General features: G+C 42.5%; 1 protein-coding gene and 1 pseudogene across 1 annotated transcript in view; both read left to right on the top strand.

The window, feature by feature from the left end:
• LOC124615814 overlaps positions 1-25,826 on the top strand; it is a 245,802-nt gene that overhangs the window by 172,891 nt on the left and 47,085 nt on the right. The window contains exon 3 of the mRNA XM_047143955.1: positions 16,629-16,746. Coding sequence (XP_046999911.1) covers positions 16,629-16,746 — 118 coding nt within the window. The remainder of the gene's footprint in view (positions 1-16,628; positions 16,747-25,826) is intronic.
• Positions 21,982-22,098, top strand: LOC124616836 (annotated as a pseudogene).

Genomic DNA, 25,826 nt, shown 5'->3' with positions numbered 1-25,826 from the left:
TGTGACAATTCGTTCACTGTGTTACGTCTGTCAGCAGTCACCAGTTCGTTAACTCTCTGCACATTGTCTGGAGTGTATGCAGTACGAGGCCTGCCGCTGCGAGGAAAATCCTCAATATTGCCGTGCCCGCTTTCATCACGTAACCTGCTCGCCCACCGACTAACTGTACCGCGATCGACAGCAGCATCTCCATACACCTTTTTCAACCTCTAGTGGATATTTCCCACTGTCTCGTTTTCACAGCACAGGAATTCTATGACAGCACGTTGCTTCTGACGAGTCATGTGTAGCAGTCGTCTTGAAGACATGCTGTGACGGCGCCTCTCGCGGAAACAGGTTGAACTAAGTTTGAAAACAAGCAGGATAGATGTATCTACACGCTGTAAAACTTTCACACATGGAGAATGAAAACTGTATTTTTACAAAAATAGTGTGCATTTCTTTTGGAGTGACCCTCGTAAGTCTGAAGACGACGACTATTCAGATTTCGCACCAGTCACGTTAAGAGTGGCGCTAGTAGCGCAACTATAAGGATGCACATCAGGTTTGATTTAAATACCCGCTGTAACGGTCCTGAGCGTTAGTTACCTTTGGGATTGGACGTGGTGAGGTGATGATAGTGGTGAGGTGATGATAGTTAAGAATGCCGTTCAGGTGACAAAGACGCCATTACCAACACCCCCACCGAGTTTGAACGAGGCAGTGTAATGGAGCTAAAAGAAGCTGGATGTTTCCTCTGCGATGCTGCAGAAAGATTTGGCAGGAATGTAGCCACTGTACATGATTTCTGGCAGCGGTGTTCACGAGAATGTATGGTCGCAGGAAGGCCGGGCTTTGGAAGGCCACGTGGCACTAAGGAGCTGGAAGACCATCGTGTTCGGCCTATGGCTCTGGCGCATCGTACCGCATCTTAAGCAGAAATTTGAACAGCAGTTGGCACCTCATTGTCTTCAAGGACAGCTCCGAGCCAGACACCCTGTAGCGTCCGTTCCACTGACCCCGAACCACCACCATTTGCGATTTGAGTTGGCGTCAAGCGAGAGCTGACTGGAGGAAAGGGTGAAGGTCTGTTGTGTTTTCTGATGAAAGCTGGTTCTGCCTCGGTGCCAGTGATGGCGAGTGTTGTCTGGGGGCGGAGGAGGGCCCAGTTGAGAACCTGCACTCAACCTGTCTGCGTTCTAGACACGCTGGAGCTACACCTGGAGTTATGCTCTGGGGTGCGATTTCGTCTGAGAGCAGGAGCACTCTCTTGGTTATCCAACGCCCCCTGAGTGCAAAACTGTACATCAGTCTAGGGATTCCACCTGTTGTCCCACCATTCATGAACATCATTCCAAAGGGTGTTTTCAACAGGATAACGCAAGCCCTCATTCCACTGTTGTAGCTCAATATGCTATACAGAGTGTCGATATGCTGTCTTGGCCTGCTCGATCACTACATCTGTCTCCAGTCGAGCTCATATGGGATTCATCTGACGACAACTCCAGCGTCATCCACAAGTCATCAAGCGTCCCTGTATTATCCGACCTAGCGCAACATTTATGGGACTTAGCCCCATAAACTAACATGCGGCACCTGTACAACATAATGCATGCACGTTTGCGTGTTTGCAAAAAACATTCTGTCGCTGACACCCGTTATAAATGTAACAGCATTTCACATTTGCAATTACTTATCTCGCGCTTACATTAACCTGTGATCTTGCGACATTAATCACTTAAATATGTTACCTAGACAAATGTATACCCGAAATTTTATTACTTTATAGTAACTATTTTTTGGTGTTGCGATTTTTTTCCGTCAGGGTATTAACCTCGGGGACAAACTATCAACGCTGTTGATAGCTTCTGAAGAAGATGTTTTTATAAACATCTAAACCTAGGTCAAGAGCTAAATAAACCTTTGGTTTGCAACTGGTTGGCTTATTTTTCAACCTTTTCAAATTTATACAGTTGCTGACTCGCAACCATGTTTAAGATTTTCAAATTACAGTTTGTTTCGACAACTCATGGTAGACATTAGTTTAGATCGTACTCTGGTACGAAGTTACATAGGCTTAACGAAGCTTTGATGCGACATAAAACAAGTATTACAAACATAACGAGTAAACAAGACGACAATGTAACACAGAAGGCACAGCGGCAGAATGGTATAAAAATCCTGCTGGTAACAGAATAAGAAATTACAAATCGCCATTGGTCCACGTTTGGGATATTCCCAATTCAGTCCACGCTATTGACTATATATCTAAATTAACAATGAAATGTTCTTTGTATGACATGTAAGAGTTGTTTAAAAAGCTGCAAGTACTGAATTGAATATTATGTGCATGTTTATAGGTACGAGGAGTACATCCCATTGACGCAGAACTGTAGGCAACCACATCTCACTCTTTATAGCCCTGCCAAATATTTACTTTAAATGTTTCTTGCATCTCTGGAATTCAGACGGTCTGTCACCGGGTATGAGAGAGGCAAAAAAAACCTCACACTCCAAGAATAATGTAATAATTGCAATTCCAAACTAAGGAGTTGGTGACAGGTGTGAAAATGACCGAACTATCAGTTTAATAAGTGACAGTTGAAAAGTACTAACATGACAGCGGGGTCATCGGTCTCATCGGATTAGGGAAGGACGAGGAAGGAAGTTGGCCATGCCCTTTCGAAGGAACCATCCCGGCATTTGCCTGGAGTGATTTAGGGAAATCACGGAAAACCTAAATCAGGATGGCCGGACGCGGGAAATGGTGTAAGGCGTGTGCAGTTGGAATGATATGCGACCCCTGATGCCTACAGATATGACTCTGAGAGGTGACAGTACGTAAGCATCCTATCTGATCAGCTGCATCCATTCATGTCCATTGTGCATTCCGACGAATTTGGTTAGTTCCAGCAGGACAATGCGACACGCCACACGTCCAGAACTGCAACAGAGTGGTTCCAAGAACACTCTTATGAGTTTAAACACTTCCGCTGGCTACCAAACCCCTCAGACACGAACATTATTGAGCTTATCTGGAATGCCTCTCAGAAGACATCTCCGCTACTCTTACGGATTTATAGACAGCCCTGTAGAATTCATTGTATCGAGTCCATGCCATGTCGTGTTGCGGCACTTCTGCGTGCTCGTGGGGCCCTACACAATATTAGGCGGGTTTACCAGTTTCTTTGGCTCTCCAGTGAAGATGTGAGGGTTAGGAAGTATTTTTGAAAGTATTTGTCTGGAGTGTAGCTATGTATGGAAGGAAACAAGGACGATAAACAATTTAGACACAAAGAGTTAAGAATCTTTTGAAATGTGGTGCTGCGGAAGAATGCTGAAGATTAAATGGGTAGATCACAAAACTAATGAGGAGTTACCGAACAGAATTGGGGAGACAAGAAAATTGTGGCACATTTTGACCAAAAGAAGGGATTGGTTGGTAGAACACAGTCTGTGACATCAAGGGATCACCAGTTTAATATTAAAGGGAAGTGAGGGGGGGGGGGAGGGGAATTGTAGACTGAGACCAAGAGATGAAGCAGATTCAGAAGTACGTAGGTTGCAATAGTTGTTCAGAGATGAAGAGGCTTGCACAGTACACAGTAGCAAGCAGAGCTACATCAAACCAGTCTTCGGAGTGAAGACCACACCAACAACAACGACCAGGTTGGTCGAGCTCATTTTGCGACTTTTGCGTCCGTTTTGGAGTTCAGCCACAGAGATAGACTGGGCGTACAACGTGATGAGCAAGAGTCACTCGGTGAGACATGCTGGAACGGACGGCGAGCGTTCCCGGAACCGGCGCGAGCGAGCGTTGCAGCAGGCAGCGGTCTGCCTATCGCATTTGCATCGCACGAGCTATGCGGAGCTTGGCTGGCTTCCAAAGTGAAGGTCGCCCGTGATCCGGTACTACCGGACTGCTCACGCCGGCTTCATGACTTGCATGGCCGAGCAACGCTTGGCACAAGCTGGCACTGAACACCGCACTACAAGTTGCCAGCTTATTACTCTTTTTACTGCCATTTGGCGGGACCTCGGCTACAAAATACAGACGAATGAAAACTGAGTTTGACACGAAATGCAAAATCGCTAAGCAGGAATGACTAGAGAACAAATTCAAGGCTATACATGCATGCATGAATAGAACAATTAAAGAGATATTTGGATAAAAAAGAAGCAGCTGTGTGAATATCAAGACCTGAGATGGCAAACCAGTACTAAGCAAAGAAGGGAAAGCTGAAATGTTGAAGGAATATATAGAGGGTGCATATAAGGAAAACAGACTTGAGGGTAATATTATCGAAAGAGAAGAGGAAGTAGGTGAAGATGAGATGGGAGATACGAAACTGCGAAACGAATTTGAGAGAGCAGTTTAGATTAGATTACTACTTGTTCCATAGATCATAGATACGACACTTTGTAATGATGTGGAACGTGTCAGGTTAATAAAAGGTGTCTATACAAGATATTACATTACACAAAATATTACATGATACTTAATTGTTTTGTGGGCCTTGGGGAAATTACCCACTTGCTATATCCAAAAATTCATCTAATGAGTAGAAGGAGTTGCCATTCAGTAATTCTTTTAATTTCCTTTTAAATGCTGTATGGCTATCTGTCAGACTTTTGATGCTATTAGGTAAGTGACCAAAGATTTTTGTGGCAGCATAATTTACCCCCTTCTGAGCCAAAGTTAGATTTAACCTTGAGTAGTGAAGATCATCCTTTCTCCTAGTGCTGTAGCCATGTACACTGCTATTACTTTTGAATTCGTTCGGATTGTTAATAACAAATTTCATAATGAATATATATATACGAGGGGCGTTCAGAAAGTAAGCTCCGATCGGTCGCGAAATGGAAACGACTATGAAAATCCGATAAAGCTTTGCACAGATGTGTTGGGTAGTGTCTCTAGTATAACCCCAGTTAGCATCACGTCGCTCTTCTCATTTCTGAGCTCGCAGTGAGTGCGTAAAGATGTCTAGAAAATAGTGTCTGCCGCCAAGTACGAGGGCCTGGTGAGAAATTTCGCCTGAAGCTATGCAGCTAACATTACATAACTGTCGTGCTGTTTCGTCTTCACGACAATTCTCAGCCGCATTCTGCAGGGGCAATGAAGATGCTCCTGCATCGTTTTCAAATGGAAATGTGACATTACCCACAATACAGTCCGTAATTGTCTCCCCCTGAGTTTCATCTCTGGTCACATGAACCGCTGTCTTTGAAGACAACATTTTGACACAGACAACGAGGTGTAGGCCAGCATGGAGCATTGGCGGAAAGCACTGGCGGCTGCCTTCTATGATGAGGCTATTGAAAAGTTGGTACAACGCTATGACAAAAGTCTAAGTCAGAACGGCGACTACGTAGAGAAGTAGCTGAAAGGTGTAGCTAATTGTCACAAGTAAAACATTTCTGATGTTCACTGTGGTTTCAATTTGGCAATCAATCGGAGCTTACTTTCTGAACAGGCCTCGTATATATATATATATATATATATATATATATATATATATATATATATATATATATATATATATTTATTGTCAGGCTACAGTGAAGATCCCTAGCTCTTTAAATAAGTGTCTGCAGGATAATCTTGGATGAGCTCCAGCAATTATTCTGATTACACGCTTTTGTGCAATGAACACTCTTTTACTCAGTGATGATTTACACCAGAATATGATGCCATAGGAAAGCTAAGAGTACTAAGTCCAAACAAGGCCCCTGGAGGAGACGACATTTCCTCAGAATTATTGAGAACTTTGGAAGAGGCAGCCACGGCAAAACTGTGGGTGTATGTGTGTGTATGTGTGTGTCTGTGTGTGAATTTCTGAGAGACCAAACTGCTGAGGTCATCGGTCCCTAGACTTACACAGTACTTAAACTAAATTAAACTGACTTATGCTAAAAACAACACACACACACACACACACACACACACACACACACACACACACACACACACACACACACACATGCCCAAGGGAGGACTCGAACCTCCGGAGGGAGGGGCCGTGCCATCCGGTACATGGCGCCTGATACAGCGCGGCCTCTCCGAGCGACTATGGCAAAACTATGCCACCTTCTGTGTAAGTATAAGACAGGCGAAATACTCACAGATTTCGAGAACAATGTAACCATTAATGTACCAAAAAAGGCGGGTGCTCATTGGTGTAGACACTATCGACCTATCAGTGTTCCGATAGCTATCCTTTGAGAGCCGTTGCTCGGTTTAGGGTAGATTTTATTTTTTCGAGTAAGCTTTACTGATTGAGGTGGCGCAGTGTTTAACGGAAGACGTCCGTGAAATTGGTCGAAAACGCCAATTTTCAATTTATTTATTAGTTGAACTCATGGACAATAAGTTCCCAAAGTTTCAATGATGAAATCGCGTACGAAATGCCTGGAATATAAGCATGCCCATTTTTTGAAGCAACACTTCACTACTAGTTCGCTGAAAAACTATTCCGCGGATTACTGTCAAGCAAACTTGCAAGGGATACATTTAGAAGGCTCTGATATACACTCTGGTTTTACAGGTCTCACCTGTGACTCTGTTCCGTATCGTAGCAGCAATAACAAACTAGCTCCTTTGTTTATGAGAAGCAATTTTTGTTTTAACTTGTGCCACTGACGGAGATCTACGCAAGTGCTCTATTCTTTCATCACTCAATAATGTCTTGGTCACAGAGAGTGCATAGACAACTGGATAAACTGCGTTTGCAGTAATTGCTGAGTGGAAGACGTGAGAAACAGCAACAAACCACTAAAAAAAGACTTACAGCGCCTCTCTGCAGCTGAAAAGTCAGTGGAAGACATCGTAAAGAAAAGAAGCAGGAAAACAAGAAACCAGAAGAGAAGCCTTGAAGGGAAAGAGGTCTCTGAGTACAAATGTGGGGCCTCCCGAAGAGAAGACATAACAAAAAAGACGTTAGGTTCAACTTTAAATTGGAATACCTGAAAATTATGTTTGTTTTAAGTTTATACACATTTTCCTCAGGATCTATGATGGCTATAACTATGAAATTTTGAGCACTTATTTCTGTATACAAAATAAATGTAGTCTCAAGATTAAATTTTGAAATTCTGAGTGCAGGCTGAGATATGAGGCAAAATGCTTGGAATTTTGTATAAATTTTATATTATACTTACAGAATTATAATTTTAAAAAGTTTTTAAAATTCCCCTTTTCGATATATTCAAAAACCTTGTACGAGAAGCTTACTATATGTAAAGAAATTAAACAGAGAAAACTTTGTAGAAATGTGTTTAATAGTTTCTGAGAAAAAGTACATACACTATTTTTTGAAACTAAAATTTTTATATTGCATAAAAAAGTTAAATATATATAACGCAATGAACTTAACAGTACATGCGTTAATTTCATGTAAAGCGTGGTACAAAATATCATTGGCGTATCTTGAAAATTGTGGATTTGGTACATCTTTTAAGTAGTGTGTGTTTTTAGTGAAAATCCCCCACCCCTTAAGATTCTGTGTTCGGACTGCAGAAGGAGGATGGACGAACAGACTTTAACGTCCTATCGACACCTCGGGCATCAGATATGGAGCACAAGGTTCGATAGAAGAAGGGCATTTTCGTATGACTATTTAGGGAAATCTCGAAAACTTACAGCTAGATGTTCGGATGGCTCCCAAATGCCAGTCTCGTGTCTTACCACTGCGCCATTGGTACTCAAATAACCACCTGGAGACACAGATTTATGTCTTCTGTGACTGACCTGAATCACTTAACCGAATGCCTCCTCCACAAAGACAATGCCACCGTCCCTGCTGATCAATAAGGCTGTTGTCCAGGGTAAGGATTGGAAAAACCGACAAGTTAAACCGATACCGGCATTTTAGTTCCGAATAACCGGTATTTTCGGTATTTGTTCGTTTCGGTTATAACAGTTGTTTTCGTTTTTTACTAATAACCGAAATATCAATTAGCCATAGCAGCAGCGCTAAAATTTTTCGTTTTTAAACAAATCTTTATTTTAAAAAAAAGTAATTTTGATTCGCAAAATTTGTGTTTGTTTGGCATATTGCGTCGTTACAGAAAAAGGGGTAAGTGATCAGTGCTATTTTAATAACAATGCCGAAGAAACGAGCAGCAAATACATGGCATAATAATTTGGTACACCATTGCTGAGACCATACTGTCCCTGTTGTCGTGTGTCGCGGTTTAAGGTACACGTGTACCCACAGTGTGTAAGACTAACTAGCTGACGTCACCGAACTTCCGTTGTGTTGCAGAATGGCACCAATCCCAGTCTGGAAATTTTTTTACGAAGTGACGTAGCAATCAAGTAAAATCCTTCATTTGCTTTAAGAGACCAGACCTTGATCTGTCATTTCTATTAAATAATAAAAAAGGAAGGAAATTATGGTAACAGTGATAAAAACTTAACAAGAATTAATTCATATACAATAAAAATAGAACGCAGTTGATCTACCGCCAGTGTCTACATAATGCGCCTTTATCTGCTTCTAGCCCTTGAAAACGAGAAAATTAACAAGAAAAACAGAGTTCTTCACCCTCAGTTTTCACCCTTTAGCAGTGACTGTTCATAATGCCCAGACAGTGTTATGACTTCCGATTACAACACGATGTTTGAGCAGACGTTCAAAAAATTTGAATCAATAGGAGACTACTTGTGGTTTTTATAGTATACAGCCACTTTTCGAGAAAAATAGCGAACGGTAGACGAACTAAGTTTACTTTTATTTCCCTATTTAATTTAATATTTTGATTCTATGTATCTTGAAACAGAAGAATCAAAAATTTTTGTTACGGGAAATAATAGGTACACAAACCGATAAAGATTATTTTAAGCGGTTTTAACACTGAGGTTAAACTGACATGAAAGAAACCGATGTAACCGAAAACCGATTGTTTCAGCGATAACTGCCATCCTTAGTCCAGGCCAGCACAGTCAGGCGCGAATTAAAGTGAGAGAAGGGTGGGGGAAGGCGGGGTGTATGCCATGGGATGTGGGGGCGTTGAGGATGGGGGCTCATGTCCTCTGAAATATACTTCGTTAAAAGCGTTTCTACAGGGTGTTTCATAGTTCATGTTACACACTTCTAGAAGTTGTAAAGGGGACTTGGTATATCAAGTTTTACATAGAAACCCATATCTGAAAACAGTTCGTTACAAGGAAAACAAGATGAACATATTTCACTCCTATTTTCTGTGATATTACAACAACTGTTCGATATGAAGATCTGTCCAACATGTGTGGTGAATGGTTAATCACTTCTGTCGCAGCCATGATCCATGCAACCAGATCTTCCGCCAACTGGACAGGGGCCTGGTAAACAAGGCTCTTCATGTGACCGCACAAGAAAAGACCAAAGGGGATCGTGGAGGCCAAGCACATGGTCCACCTCGAGCGATCCACCTGTCCCTGCAGACTACATTCAGATGGTTTCAGACTCGAAATACAAAATATACCGCCGTGCCATTATGCTGGAATCACAATTTGTGCCGAATGTTCAATGGCGTATCTTCCAAAAACTCCGCCAGCACTTGTTGCAGAACTATCGAGTACCTGTCAACTGTCAGGTGAGGAGGAAGGATGTACGGCTCAACCACAAATCCATCGCAGATACTTGCCCAGACACTGATAACGAAGGCGTGCTGAAATCTTCGTGTACACCCGCTTTGGGGTTTTCTGGATCCCAGAAGTAGCCATTTAGCGTTCAAAACACTTTCCCTGCTGAAATGCGCTTCGTCGGTGAACAAACCTCGCCCTGGAAACCGAGAAAATCCACCCAACGCTGTAAAACCAAAGTCGCATAGTGCTCAGAGCCATTTGAACCATTTGAACACACGCAAGACATGTACAATGACTCCAATACTCGTGGGTTCTCTTCGACTTGATAAAACACTTCTTCTTCCAGTAAAACAGTTTGCCGACTTCTTGGAGCACCACAGTTTGGCTCTATCGCTTCTGAATTTTCCACTTTCCCACAAGTATTGTTCTACTCTGCCAAACATACACTACTGGTCATTAAAATTGCTACACCAATAAGAAATGCAGATGATAAACGGATATTCATATTATACTAGAACCGACATGGGATTACATTTTCACGCAATTTGGGTGCATAGATCCTGAGAAATCAGTACGCAAAACAACCACCTCTGGCCGTAATAACGGCCTTGATACGCCTGGGCACTGAGTCAAACAGAGCTTGGATGGTGTGTACAGGTACAGCTGCCCATGCTGCTTCAACACGATACCACAGTTCTTCAAGAGTAGTGACTGGCGTATTGTGACGAGCCAGTTGCTCGGCCACCATTGACCAGACGTTTTTAGTTTGTGAGAGATCTGGAGAATGTGCTGGCCAGGGCAGCAGTCGAACATTTTCTGTATCCAGAAAGCCCCGTACAGGACCTGCAACATGCGGTCGTGCATTATCCTGCTGAAATGTAGGGTTTCGCAGGGATCGAATGAAGGGTAGAGCCACGGGTCGTAACACTTCTGAAATATAGCGTCCACTGTTCAAAGTACCGTCAATGCGAACAAGAGGTGACCTAGAAGTCTAACTAATGGCATCCCATACCATCACGCCAGGTGATACGCCAGTATAGCGATGACGAATACACGCTTCCAATGTGCGTTCACCGCGATGTCGCCAAACACGGATGCGACCATCATGATGCTGTAAACAGAACCTGGATTCATCCGAAAAAATACCTTTTTGCCATTCGTGCACCCAGTTTCGTCGTTCAGTACACCATCGCAGGCGCTCCTGTGTGCGATGCAGCGTCAAGGGTAACCACAGCCATGGTCTCCGAGCTGATAGTCCATGCTGCTGCAAACGTCGTCGAACTGTTCGAGCAGATGGTTGTTGTCTTGCAAATGTCCCCATCTGTTGACTCAAGGATCGAGACGTGGCTGCACGACCCGTTACAGCCATGCGGATAAGATAAGATGCCTGTCATCTCGACTGCTAGTGATACGAGGCAGTTGGGATCCAGCACGACGTTTCGTGTTACCCTCCTGAACCCACCGATTCCATGTTCTGCTAACATTCATTGGATCTCGACCAACGCGAGCAGCAACGTCGCAATACGATAAACCGCAATCGCGATAGGCTACAATCCGACCTTTATCAAAGTCGGAAACTTGATGGTACGCATTTCTCCTCCTTACACGAGGCATCACAACAACGTTTCACCAGGCAACGCCGGTCAACTGCTGTTTGTGAATGAGAAATCGGTTGGAAACTTTCCTCATGTCAGCAACTTGTAGGTGTCTACACCGGCACCAACCTTGTGTGAATGCTCTGAAAAGCTAATCATTTGCATATCACAGCATATTCTTCCTGTCGGTTAAATTTCGCGTCTGTAGCACGTAATCTTCGTGAAGTAGCAATTTTAATGGCCAGTAGTGCAGATTGAGATGGAGCCACACGATTTGGAAAGTACTCGTGGTACAGACGTACAGCTTCTCTTCCATTACGGCGGGCTCCACTGTACTCGTAAATTAACAACATATTGGTGCACTCTGCGAAATTGTACTCAGTCATCCTGTTACAGCGGTGCTAGTCACCGTAATGTCAACTGACGCATCACTGGGAAGCGTGGAAACAAGGTAGGCGGAAACAGAGGTGATCACGTGAGGTCGCGTAATTGTTCCATTCATGAATGGCAAACTGGGTAAGAAACACCTAGCGTGCGACTGAGTAGCTCTTGTTTTCCTTGTAGCAAACTGTTCCTGGACATGGGTTCCTATGTAAAACTTAATCTACTAAGTTCCCTCTACAACCTCTAGAAGTGTATAACATGAACTGTGAAATACCCTGTACATTTACATATAGGTTCATCGATTTCCAGATTCCTCTACTACCTTCTGGAGAGGCAAGTAACATGAAAACTAAGAGCATGTGGTGAGGAATTGTAGAAAATTACGAGCTATGTTTAACACAGCATACTTTTCAGTTATTTTCCCCTGTGGGTTGCCATGTTTCGTGACGGCCTGTTGGAAAACTTCCAGTCATGTAAAGGTGCCGATCAAATCCGCTGCCAAGAAACAACAGGAAATAACGTCGGGCGGGACAGAAAGGGAAAAATCCCCTCTAAGAAAAATATAACAGAAAAACTGACTTTCCGAACACGTGCAGAAATGGCTGAAAGAAACGGCGTTCCCCTAATTTACACGCTCTCTAGATATATTCTGCAGGCCTACGTTACAGGAAAATACGAGGGCTGATCGGCAAAAATTGATGTTGATTTCTTTTCACAGACGTTGATTTCTCCATTTCAATGTTCTCATGGTTTTTTTTAGAGAACTCACCTACTTGCATGTACTGTTTATAGCGTCTCTGCCAGTCCTTGTACACATGGCGCACGTCATGCTTGTCACGTCCTTCAGTTCAGTACTGCTTCCTAATTCTCAGTTTCAATGCTGCGAAGTTTTGTCTTTAGTGATGGGAATTAAAAAAAAAAATATGACAGAGTGCAAGATCGGCGATGTAAGGCGGGTGCGGTACACAGGTAATGGATTGAGCCAGAAATTGCATGACACTTGATTTACGACACGAGGCCACACATTGCCATGATGAAATCGCCACCCAGTTCGAGAAAGTTCTAGTCGTTTCCTTGCAGTGTGATTCCTCAGTTTAGCCGGTACTGACGTGTAGTATGCTGCTGTTACATTAATGCGAAGGCGAACTGCATGCTGGTAAATCATTCCATGACAGTCAAACAAGCGTGATCACCGTAACTTCCCCTGCAGATGAAACAACTCTCTCCTTTTATTGGAGCTAAATATACTGGCGATTTCCACCCTGTGTCGGCTCTTTCCCCTTCAGGAGTATAATAATGTATCGCCGGCCGTTGTGGCCGAGCGGTTCTAGGCTCTTCAGTCTGGAACAGTGCTGCTGCTACGGTCGCTAGTTCGAATCCTGCCTCGGTCATGGATTTGTGTGATGACCTTAGGTTAGTTAGGCTTAAGTAGTTCTAGGTCTAGGGGACTTATGACCTCAGATGTTAAGTCCCATACTGCTCAGAGCCATTTGAACCATTTGTAATAATGTATCCATGGCTCATCACCGGTGATAATGGATTTCAGAAACGCGTCCCCTCCATCACCAAAGAGAGGCAGCACCTCATGGCTTGTCTCCATTCGCACAGCTCTTTGTTCGAGAATCAACGGACGCGGCATCCAGCAGACACAAACTCGGGTCATACGGAGATGATAATGCATAATCGTAAAGACACTGCCATATGAAATTCTCCACACTTCACTGACTTTACGTAATGTTAATCGCCTATCGTCACGGACAACCACAGCAACTGTGCTGATGTTGACTTTAGTCACTGCAGAAGCCGAAAGATCAGGCCCACCTTCCTTCACACAGACAAATCGGCATTCTTTGAAGTCCTTGAACCCTTTAATCACTGTTGCACGAGGTGGTGCATCTTCACTGTGAGCTTGCTGCAGCTTTTCGTGAGTTTCAGAGGCTGTATTGTTTACATTAACATAGAAGTTTATATTGCGCAGTACTGCTCCTCTCGCGTCACTTCCATTGTTTGGTATAGGCCTACGAAATGCAAAGAGCGTCTACGTAACATAACATTACTACCAACCTACCGATACGAGTTTTCTGTCGCCTATGAACATTATACAGAAAACACCGCTCTTTTCAAACGTTAATGATACAGATAGGATACTACCACGGAAGCTACAGGAAAAAACCAGTCGCAGTCTTTGTCGATTAGGCCTCGTGTTTCACGATCGATTGTATATTCACATCGCAGACTGCGTTCATCTGTCTCGCGTCTCTTACACACGCCCTCGTGAAAAAGAACCGAGAGTTAAACGACTGTTATGAATTGTGCAATTTCAGGACGAAAAATAATAATATTTTGCAAAACTGTAGTTATCAACACTTTAAATTACAGTACGGATAGCTACAGACTGAACAATTCAAGCCACTTTTACGTGTCTTTCCGGTCTTAATAGACAATTTTGCCAGTCACTAAATATAGTGAGACAAACGTGATAGCTAGGACCTCACATTATTATGCTCACGTGTAAAGAGAAGCTATAGAGATCTACAAGCATGGAAATAACTTTAAGAAAAGAAGAAGGATTAAAACTAGACAAGATATGGCGCTCGACTTTGTACCAACGAAGTGACAATCGATTACCTGTAATCGAGAGAAATGGCACTAGCCAGAGATAGTTTTAAAGTCAAAAGCACGTGACACCCCTGCCCTGGCGTACGGGACTACAAGTACCACCGCCACACCTTCACCCGCCCATGTTAGGCAAAATTCTTCTGCCTGACTCATGTAGTACTATCACCGTCAGAGGGTGGTACGGGAGTACAAGTCCCACCGCCACACCTCCAAAGTGAATTGCAGTGACGGAGTCACTGCCCTGTGGAAATTTACTGCCTCACCAACACAGCTAGACCGCAATAGACCGGTGATGCTGTATTGTAACATATCACCCCGGACTACAAGTCCATTAAAAAAAAAAAAAAAAAAAAAAAAAAAAAAAAAAAAAAAAAAAAGACGAGTGGTGGCGCCATCTACGCGCTCTATATAAGCAGGACCACCAGCGCCTAGCAGCCAGTCGCCGACTCACCTCAGAAGATGTTGCCCGCGGTAGGCAACAAAACGTCAGGAAGGAGAAGAAGTTTTATATATGGACCACGGCAATTCAGCCGGGAAGTTTTAATTAATGAAGACGCCAGCCGTGAAAGCTTACATGTTATGAATTTCGCCAGTGTTCCGTGTGAGTGATTTCAAAGAGCACCCTATCCTCAGCTCTGCAGACGTTAAGTAACTATATAGTGACAGTCGATCGAGGGCTGGCGGTTAACGCGCGTCGCGTCAAATCGGGTACGGGGATAATTACAGTTATATGTTTCAAAATAATAAATTTTCATGAACACATCTTTCTCTGTCTCGCTCACCGTTAGGACATTAGGACAGCGTATAAATGGCACTAACCTCTATTTGGGTTTTACAAATGTTCGATGTCGAGCGGGAGCGGAGGCGCCGTGTCCACACTCCCATCAGGGTGGTGGGTGAGGGGGGGAGAGGCTTACCAGACAGTGCCCAACGAACTGCTCTCCTTTAGATCGCGGCCTCACGGCAGCTACACAAGGTCGCACCTGCTGCATAGCGATCGCGGTGGGAGCAGACAAAGGTCAAGCCCGCGCGTGATGGGTAGGAACAGGAACAGCCTTCCTTAGTTGGAAACCGAGCCGCCGCCCGGAGCTGTCGCCCGCATACAGCAGGCGGAGTGTCCTCCACTGCCCGCTGTCTAGTCACTCCACGGAGGCAGGAGATGGAAAATTCCTCTAACACGCTTTAGCTGAGGAATCCGTACCAGCAGTTTGTCGATTTTATTACTGTTCACCCGGCCAAAGGAAATGGTGTACCTGCCTAATATCGTGTAGGACCCCCGCGAGCAAGCATAAGTGCCGCTACATGGCGTGGCATGGACTCGACTAATGAATGTCTTAAGTAATGCTCGAGGGAAATCCATATTCTCTACCCATTAGACTGTCCATTCGATTCAACAGATCCCACAAATTCTCCTCCGCCTTCACTTCTTCTTCTACACCCTGAATTTAAATTCCATCCTTGAACCTTTCTTTTATTTCATCCATTCCTTTCTCGACGTGTAGATTAAACAGTAAGGGCGAAACACTGCAGCATTGTCTTACACACCTTTCAATCCAAGCACGTCGTGGTTGGTCTTTCAGTCTTATTGTTCCCTCCTGGTTCTTCCACATATAATACATTACACCGTGTTTCCCTATATATTACTCCTATTTCTCTCAGAATCTCGAACTACTTTCACTATTTTACATTATCGAACTTTTTTACAGGTCGACAGATCCTATGGACATGTCTTCATTTTCCTTTAGTCTATCTTCTATTATCAAGCGCAACGTCAGGACTGCCTCTCTGGTGCCTTTAGGAAGGCTAAATATCGAGGTGGATTACGTTCTCAGTGTGTGAGGGAGGGGGCATTGTGGTACTTATGTTGAACGAGGATGTAGGTGTAGTGCCAGTGCGATGTAAGGCTACTGGCTGGGTAAAATGCTAAGATTGCTAATTAGAGGGGAATGATAAGGTTGGTGAAGTCAACTTTGCGTTATGTATAAGATATACGGCGATTTTCAATAGCGATGAAGAGGGAGGGGAATCTGACGAGTTGATAAAGCACTCGGGTAGTAGGGAGTAAGCATATGAGGTAAGTGAGCGGAAATGCACGGCGTTCAAGGACTTAGAAGAACTAATAAAAACTGAGTGGAATGATTGTCGAGGCGACATATGAGGGTATGGATTGGCACAAGACTTCATAGGTGTCGGGAATGGCGGAAAGAGGTAATTCGTATGTTTGGCCAATTACTAGTTTAAGTAGTTTTAGTATATTGAGAACTTTCTATCAGATGGTCAGTAAGTAAAGTTTCTACATAAGTTTTCAGCGGAGAGTACACTCCTCAGTATTTGCATTAAGTTTAGGTGATTTTAATGTTTAGTAGTAAGAAAAGGACGAAACATTTTACATGATGAAGTGGTATATGATAGTGAAGCAAGGTTACAGTAGTCCCATTGAATACTGTATTAAATAAATTTATGTTTTCGGTGTGTTGCAGTCGGCGCCCGCGTTCGGCCTGCCGCTGGAGACGAGCACTTCGTGCCCTCCTGGAGAGGAAGGCCTGGAGTGCCGGCGCGCCGAGGCCCGCAGGCTGGCCGACACCTGCCCGGGAGGAGGTAATGCTCACCTCCACTTGTTCCCAATGGGGGGAACGGGAAAGTAGTAAGAGCAGAAGACAAATGAAAGAAATAAGGGGATAGGAAAAACGAAACGAATAAGAAAACAGGAAAAAGATATAAATAAGAGGATAGGATAAACGAATTGAGTGAGATGATAGAAAAAACGAAATGATTAATGGGGCAGGAAAAAATGAATTGAGTAAGGGGATAGAAAAACGAAAGTAGTAAGGGAATAAGAAAACGAAAGGAATGGTGGGATAAGAGAGGCAAATTTAGTAAGAGGATAGGGAAGAAACGCCAACAGTAGTGGGATAGAAAAAACGGAAGGAGTGATGGGGTAGAAAAAGTGAAAGGAATAAAAGGATAGTATAAACGTAAGGGATATGTAAATAGGATAAACAAACTAAGAGTATAGAAAAGCAACAGGATTAAGGAAATTAAAATATGTTAGCAGTAGTGGAATAGGATAAAGGAAAGAAATAAGGGAACAAGTTAAACGAATTAACTAAAGGAATAGAACAAACTTAGGGAATAACTGGATAGGATAAATAAATCGAGTAAAACGATGGAAAAAAATGAAAGTAGTAAGAGGATAGTCCAAACAAAAGAGGTAAGGGGGATAGCATGAATGAAAGGAATGACGGGATAACTTAAACGAAAGCTACGGAGATGATAGATAAACTCTAGTGGAAGACTCTGCAGGAGAGACGCTCAGTAGCTCGGTACGGGCTTTTGTTGAAGTTTCGAGAACATACCTTCACTGAAGAGTCAAGCAGTATATTGCTCCCTCCTACGTATATCTCGCGAAGAGACCATGATGATAAAATCAGAGAGATTAGAGCCCACACAGAGGCATACCGACAATCCTTCTTTCCACGAACAATACGAGACTGGAATAGAAGGGAGAACCGATAGAGGTAATCAAGGTACCCTCCGCCATACACTGTCAGGTGACTTGCGGAGAATGGATGTAGATGTAGATGTAGAATAAGGGGATAATATTAACGGAAGGAATATGGGGCTAGGATAAACAAATTGACCAAGATTATAGAAAAATAGTGGGACTGAGTTAATTAAAAAAGCCACGAGTGGAAAGATAGAGTAAAGGAAGTCAGTAATGGAGTAGGATAAACGAATTGACTAAAGGGATGGGAAAAACTTAAGGGATGGAAAACACGAAAGTAATAATGGGACAGGATAAACGAATTGAGAAATGGGATAGAAAAAAATGAAAGGAGTAAGGTTGTTGGAAAATCTAACGAAATAAATATATAAGAAAAAAATGGAAATGAAAAACGAAAGGAAAAAAATAATATGTGGATACTCTAGTTCTTAGGCAATAAATCGTAATCTGAATCAATCTTTACGTCAAAGCTTTATCTAGACATTCTATTTTTGGATCTGTCTTCCTTTATTGCTACCACACCACTCTCACTAGCTCTAAATATTTACTGTGCTCATTACTTATCCAAGATAACCTGTACCAGGTACTGCAATATTCATAGTCTGCTACGAGCTTTTCATTCCAGTCCCTATTCCCAGAGGAGCATCATACAAACAACCAAATTATTGATTCTGAGGCACATTCAGGGAATGGGTTTTCATGATATTTTCCCTTCAGAATAGTGTGTACTTTCAAAGTACGTCCACATAGCCCCAAACGTTTATATCTGCAGTCACCTGGCGGCACTTAAAATAAAAACTGCGCTGTGCTGCTCTCTATACAGGAGATAAGTAGTGCCAAATGGTAGCCTTGAGGTGGATGGTGTCTGTTCCGTGGATAGCTCAGTTGGTAAGAACGGTGCCAGCTAGAAGTAATTGCCCATTTTTTTAAATCACGACCTGGTACAGTTTGAACGCGTTAGGGAGTTTCATACAGATGATCGTTACACGCTGAAATGCTTTGGATCCAGAACATAGCAAGGTCTTTCTAGTGATTCCTTGCTGTGAGAAATCTTCAATGTTAGTATTACTATTATTCGTGATACTAATGCTAAAATAATAACAAAAAAAATTAACACGTGTACATGTCGTGCACAATGTCACAGCATCTCAACGTTCAGAGACACAAGCTTTCCCATGATAAACCCAAACGGCGGGAAAAAACCAAAAGTCAGTGCGGCAGCGCTGAAGCTAGCCATTCCGTTTGTCTCTCAACGAGCAGACCATGTAAAGCTGGCGAAAGTGATAGCGTATGCTATCAACAGTCTGCGTTGGATTTTTCTCTATGCACTATTTCATTACACGAGCGCAGTAGATAGATGCAGGAAAGAACAGTTTATACAGGCTGGTGGAAAAGTCGAGATTTTAAGAAGGTACTATGCATCTACTTCCAAGATATAGCCTGCCGATTTTTTTTAGTAGAAATTATGCATCTACTTCCAAGCTAAAGCCTGACGTATTTGAGACTGAATGCATAAAAAAGTCGATATGCAATAAAATATGTACATTTGGATTTTTCAATGAGTAATTGCATGGTTCAATTTGTTCGTTGGAGACATGCCGCAAGATCTGGCACTATGGGGAAAGTTTCTTGGTGCTCAGTGGAACTAGCAAACAAAGACTTCAAATACTTTTGATTGCAGAGAGTATTTGAAACAGCCTTAGTATTAGTGTAGTTGTACCCGCAGAGGAGAGCCAGACCTGCATCAAGTGAGACGAATGATATTTTCGTGTGGAGTGAAAACGGTGATGACCATGGAGACTCGATAAAGTCACAAGGATCCAGGCCCTAGTCATGTTGCTATCTGAAGAAGGTTCTATGCAGCCCTACTCCTTCCAAACCATTTGTGCGTGGCGTGTCTTGCGCCTTTATTTAGACGGTATCGAACGCATTCACACTGGTCACAATAACAAGTGGGTCTTGCAAAGCGCAGAACTATTCATTGTCTGACGAGGCTTCCAAATATTTCAGGCTTGAAAATGTTTGTGGTGAGTCAGGACTGAGTCAACTCCAATGTCATTTAATTCGAAGAGTGGACAATAGATACAGGGGTTTGAGATGCTACTGCCCAGTGAACAGCGACGCTAAATCGACTTCTCTCTAATTTCCCTGTTCTAGCGTTCCTTACGGTTGCTGCTTTATACTAAATGAATTGACACGAATTTCGCAAGAGAATGATTCCTATCATTTTTACGTGTGGTGCAGAGTACAGCAAATGTCTTTGACAAATAATGTGTCATTTACATTTAATAAAAGTCATCAACGTCCGCTATGTAGGTAGTTTATCATAGTCGCATCTCTGTGGAATGTAAATTTTGATTCGTTCTACATCAGCGAAGATTCAGGTTTGTCATAGAATCTATGGAAAACAGTAAGTGTTAATTATTTATAGTACGTGTCTCTTCGCTACCCAGCGTAAATCATCTCTCTTAGGACCATGCTAAATCGTTCGAAGCCTCATAGAAAACGCACCAACGAAGCGTCCTAGCAACATGCCATTTGCTGCACTTTATCCGTCAGTCTCCCGAGAAATCAGTTTTTGAGCTATCGAGTCAAAGATGGGACAGTGTTCGTGGCGCTTTTTGCAATATCCCTGTCTACGGAATCAACGGTGGAACTAGAAATTTCGCGTGAAAGAGGCAAAAATTTTGCTGAAACGTTTGGCGCATTCTTTCTGAGATAATGCTTGAGGTTGGAAGCAGTGTTCCCATGGTTTTCCTGGTACCAAAGTGATCGTCAATCAATAGAATATTAACCTCGACAGGAAGGCCTTTGACCTCAAATGGTAGCTTTCATGTTCAGAAAATTAATCAGTTACATGTCCCATAGATCATTCGAACAATTCTTTTATCGAAATGATGAGGAACGAGTCATTTTACAGAATACTTATACATTGTTATTGTCAACAGTAATGGAAGAGTGTCCTGGAGAAGTGATTTTATGTTAGGTTTAAAACTTGTTGCGCTATCTATCAGACATGTTATATTATTGGGAAAATAATCAAAAATTTTTGTTGCTGATTACTGAACTCCTTTCTGAGACACTGACAGCTGTAGCAGCATTTAATAATAGTAATATTTTCCTTTCGTGCAACATTCTCAAATTGTTGTATGGAACTGAATGTAGTGGGTTTTCTCAAAATTTCGGGGGAGTCTATCTCAACTTAATAATTCTTTGAAAAAAAAAAGTCGTTAACTAGACATTAAGAATCTGGTGTGCGCCAACCGTCGTCTAGCTATCAGAAAAACTGCAGAAGTGACTGGGGTCTCAATTGATTTGTACCAAGTGACTTTAACCAGCAAACTAAATGTGTTTCAGATTGTAGTAGAGACTATTCTTCGCTCGATTACCGAAAAGCCGAAGGAATATGGAGCGCACGTTTGCGAAAACATCCTGTAACAAGATGAAGACGGCAAACTATTCATGCAGAGGATTATCGCAATATTTGAGTACTAGGTGAACGGCTACAACGTCGAGACAGAAGACGCAGCCAACTCAGTCGACTGGCAAGGGATCTCCACAGTCAAAACATAAAGGCGAGCGTCTCGAACCAAAACCGAAGTGACACAAATTTTTTTGCCAATGGGTTTGATATTCAATGGTATTCCATGGAGTGGTTTTGTAATCACGAGGATGAAATGTCGCATCTCCCCTGGTCTTTGTGGTATACTGTGGACAGAAGGGTGTGTGGTCAATCGTTAACCGCCTCCCATCATCGTTACCTGAATTTGTCACTATTTTGCAGGAAATGTGATATAAGATTCCGCTGAAAAACCATACAGGACCTGTATTTATCCGCTCAGAAACGACTGGAAGCTGTTTTGAATGCAAACGTTTTTCCTACACCGAATTAGGCATGGAGTGTGTGTGTGTGTGTGTGTGTGTGTGTGTGTGTGTGTGTGTGTGTGTGAGTGAATGCGAATGAATTCGTGGTGCATCGCGATTGCTACCCACAACTCCTTCTCAGATAAGAAAGCTAACTATCCACAGTGAGGTTAGACACTTGTTACAAAACATACTTCCCCTGCATTACTCCTCTCCATTGCGGCACTTGCTTCACCTCCACAATGCAGCCCAACTTAAAATCAACCAAGTTAAAACGTGTGCACCGTACTTACTGTTCGTAAATGACTTGATTGCCGCACTCTCTACTTCTGAACTGGCTGAAATTCGAAGATTTCAGAGTGTTAATGCTTTGTGTCAGAGCAAAGCCACTAATAGTAACAGTAATAATAATAATTATTATTATTAAATCAAAATTAACAAATGTAATTCGTGAAACACTAACGGGCAACGGCCTTGCCGCAGTGGTTACACCGGTTCCCGTGAGATCACCGAAGTTAAGCGCTGTTGGCCGTGGCCGGCACTTGGATGGGTGACCATCAAGCCGCCATGCGCTGTTGCCATTTTTCGGAGTGCACTCAGCCTCGAGATGCCAATTGAGGAGCTGCTCGACCGAATAGTTGCGGCTTCGGTCAAGAATACCATCATAACGACCGGGAGAGTGGTGTGCTGACCCTACGCCCCTCCCATCCGCATCCTCCTCTGAGGATGACACTGCGGTTGGATGGTCCCGGTAGCCACTTGTGGCCTAAAGCCGAAGTGAAACACTAACAGGTACAATATCTAAAGTCAAATTTATGGGAAAAGTATCTCAACCATTTGAAATAAAAGCTGGTGTTAGAAAAGGTGATGGTTTAACACCTATCTGTTTGTGTTCTAGAAAAAATTGTAAGGATCTGGAATTCGGAGCTAAAAAATCACAAAATTGAACCAATAACTCAGGGAAGGAAAACAAATGGAATTAAGGTAAACTGCTTGGCTTTTGCGAATGATTTTCTAATAAACTGGTTCAAATGGCTCTGAGCACTATGGAACTTAACATCTGAGGTCATCAGTCCCCTAGAAATTAGAACTACTTAAACCTACCTAACCTAAGGACATCACCCACATCCATATCCGAGGCAGGATTCGAACCTGCGACCGTAGCAGTCGCGTGGTTCCGGACTGAAGAGCCTAGAACCGCTCGGTCACAGCGGCCGGCGATTTTCTGATACTTTCAGAAAACCTGACGCAAGCAGTAAGTCAAATAAACGCACTGGAAAAAAACCACATACAGAACTGGTCTCAAAATTTCAGATGAAAAAACAAAATTCATGACAAATATAAAAAATTCGCCAAAATTCCTAGAAACACATATAGGTAAAATAGATGTTGGGTTGGGTTGTTGTGGGGGAGGAGACCAGACAGCGAGGTCATCGGTCTCATCAGATTAGGGAAGGACGGGGAAGGAAGTCGGCCGTGCCCTTTCAAAAGAATCATCATCCCGGCGTTTGTCAGGAGCGGTTTAGGGAAATGACGGAAAAGCTAAATAAGGATGGCCGGACGCGGGAGGTAAAATAGAGCGAGTAAATAAATTTAAATATCTTGGAGAAACTATACAACAGGATGGACTAGAAAAATCTGCAATAGATGTAAGAATTAACAAAATGGAAAGAGCATATGGTTTAACCAAAAACATTTAGAATACGAAATGTGTATCTAGAAAAAAAAAACTAAAACACTACACCACAGTGGTACGACCAGAATGATTATATGCTTTTAACTAGAGGTACTGGAAAGAAGGATTATTAGAAAAATAATGTGTGCAATAAAAACTGCAGATATAAGAAGTAATGAGGAGCTCTACAAAAATATTGAGAAAATATCTGAAGTAATGGCCAAACGAAGATTAACCTTTTTCGGATACCTCTACCAAATGGATGGAAACAGACTAACAAAACAAATACTCCTATATTTCTGGAAGAAGGAATCTACAATAGCATGGATTACAGAAGTAAGAAAAGATCTAGAAAGAAAAAACATAAAGAAATCAGAAATAGCAGAAAGAAACCGTTTTAAAAATAAAATACTAAATTTGTCAGGCTTTCAAAGCAGAAGAAATAAAAACATCGGTAACAATATGGACAGGAGAAAGGAAGAGACTTCACGGGGAGAAAATGTGTATACTGGAAAAATAGGAAACAACAACAAAGGAAGAAGAGGAACTGAAGTTGTTAACGTGAACCTAGTAGGTCAATACGATTGTAAATAATAATAATACGGTGTATAGCACTATAGTAGCACTTATGGAGTTACTGCTAAGTCACGCTGTCAATCAATTCATTTATCTGTTTCTAAGCGAGTAATGAAGCAATTCCTGGACTACTGCAAGTACTATCTACAACTTGGTGAAGATTTTTGTTGAAATTATTAGCATTTGTTACCCGTATGTATCACTTCCATTATCACCGATGTACGGGTCAAAGCACTATATATATGTGTCGTGGGTGTACAATGTGAGGAATCTGCAACGTCCACCGCATTAATGCTTATAATCGGAATTAGAGTTTTACAAAATTGTGGTAATAGTAATGATCTTTTGAAAATAATTTAATTTCGTAGCTGAAACAGAATCGAATCGTTTAGTTTTTACCCCTCGGAAAATTTCATTTTACCCCTCAGGGGGTAATTACCCCCAGGATGGGAACCAATGGTCTACTGGCTAAGTGAGAAGACTGTCAAGGTTGAGGCCACCTTGCGGCAGACACGCTGTTATGTCAGCGACAACAGCCGGTTTGGCTGCTGCAGCCATTGTAATCCGAGCAGGACTGAAACCTCCCACTTGATTCACGTCGCTCGCTGGTGGTCGCCCAGTAGAACGTGGTTTGCAGCTGCCACAGAGCAGGACGTCTGAAGTCTTCAGACTGCTGCTAAAGCCGAAAATACTGTACGAAGAATACTGTGCAGATAGCGTGCGATGCGTATATAAAATCTGGCAAGATGCCCTGGTACTCTTTTCTTTACGTACATTAATTTCTTCTAAGCGTGTTGATTTTAATATGTAGCAAAATACCTTTCTTACACAGCACATAGTGAAAAGCATCGACAGAGAATCCCTTCGAATTCGCAGTTTTTTTTTTTTCTGTTGCGAAGCTGCAGCTTGGTCGGCAGTAGTGTCAGAAATTCATGTACGTGGGATTAGTCGGGTATTTCGCACAAATATTGGCCAGGTGTCACTCGCGATAATGCTGTACCATATACTAGCAAAACTTCTAGGCCATTTTGATATTCAAAAATGTCTTAAAAGGACATCATTTCACGACTCTGGAGAACACTTAAAACAATGTGACCGACATGTTAAAGACCCTACCAACTGAAGCCTTTCAGCGCTGCTACCAAGACTGGGACAACGACTTACTCGGTATATAGCTGCCAAACGGAGCAATTTGAAAGGTGACAATATTGCTGTTTGAAAAAAAAAAATAAAAACTTTTGCAGCACCTGAAGATGGCGGGCAGTTGTCTCGCTGAAATATTGTGCGGTTTTTACAATCTTATATGGCGTAATTCCCGGGAACCTATCAAGCAGATATATAATTATTCTCATTACTTTTGTCACACTCCTCGTATGAAGAGTTTCTCTCCGACGCATAACAAGGCACAGCGCCGCCTCGTTCCCGGACGTGCACACCTCGCGGCCGAGCTGATAGTTTATGTTTTTTGCTTATCCTTACCTCTTCACTCTAAGTCGTACGCTGAAAGACCTGTCCACTTACCAGCTCTAAACATCTAGTACTTTCAGAGAAAATAACGAATTATGTCATTACTACCCACCCTCTTCCCATTGCATAGGGCTTCTATAAGCAATTCATTCGTTTTCAAACCTCTATAATTGGTAAAGTATTGCACGTGAAAATATGATTGATGCATGATTACAACCGTAAGCTCAACGAGTTTGCATTGTGCCCACCAGTGAGCGTTACGACTTAGGAGTAGTGCTGCCAACTTGAGTGTTTTCCCCCTACATTTAGGCGGAATCAGCTGCCTCAGGGAGGAATTTAGAGAGATAAGTGCTTCAGGGGGAAGTGTGCTTTGTGAGAAATTTTTAGGTGTTTTTCGAATATGAGTAATGCATATCAATTAAAAATTATTTAGTTTTAGCTAGCACTGATATACCTGATTACTGATTTTTCATTAGCATTTCTCCTTTGTGACAGCAATTTATACTTTTCTTGATTTGGAGATTACTCCATTTACAATTATATGTGTACTCCAGGGAGAGAGTGCAGATCAGATGAGTTGTGACGGGCACA

This window comes from Schistocerca americana, chromosome 5 (assembly GCF_021461395.2).
Source record: "Schistocerca americana isolate TAMUIC-IGC-003095 chromosome 5, iqSchAmer2.1, whole genome shotgun sequence".
In the NCBI taxonomy this organism is placed as follows: domain Eukaryota; kingdom Metazoa; phylum Arthropoda; class Insecta; order Orthoptera; family Acrididae; genus Schistocerca; species Schistocerca americana.
Note: the sequence above shows the minus strand (reverse complement) of the source record. Positions and strands in the feature narration are given on the sequence as shown.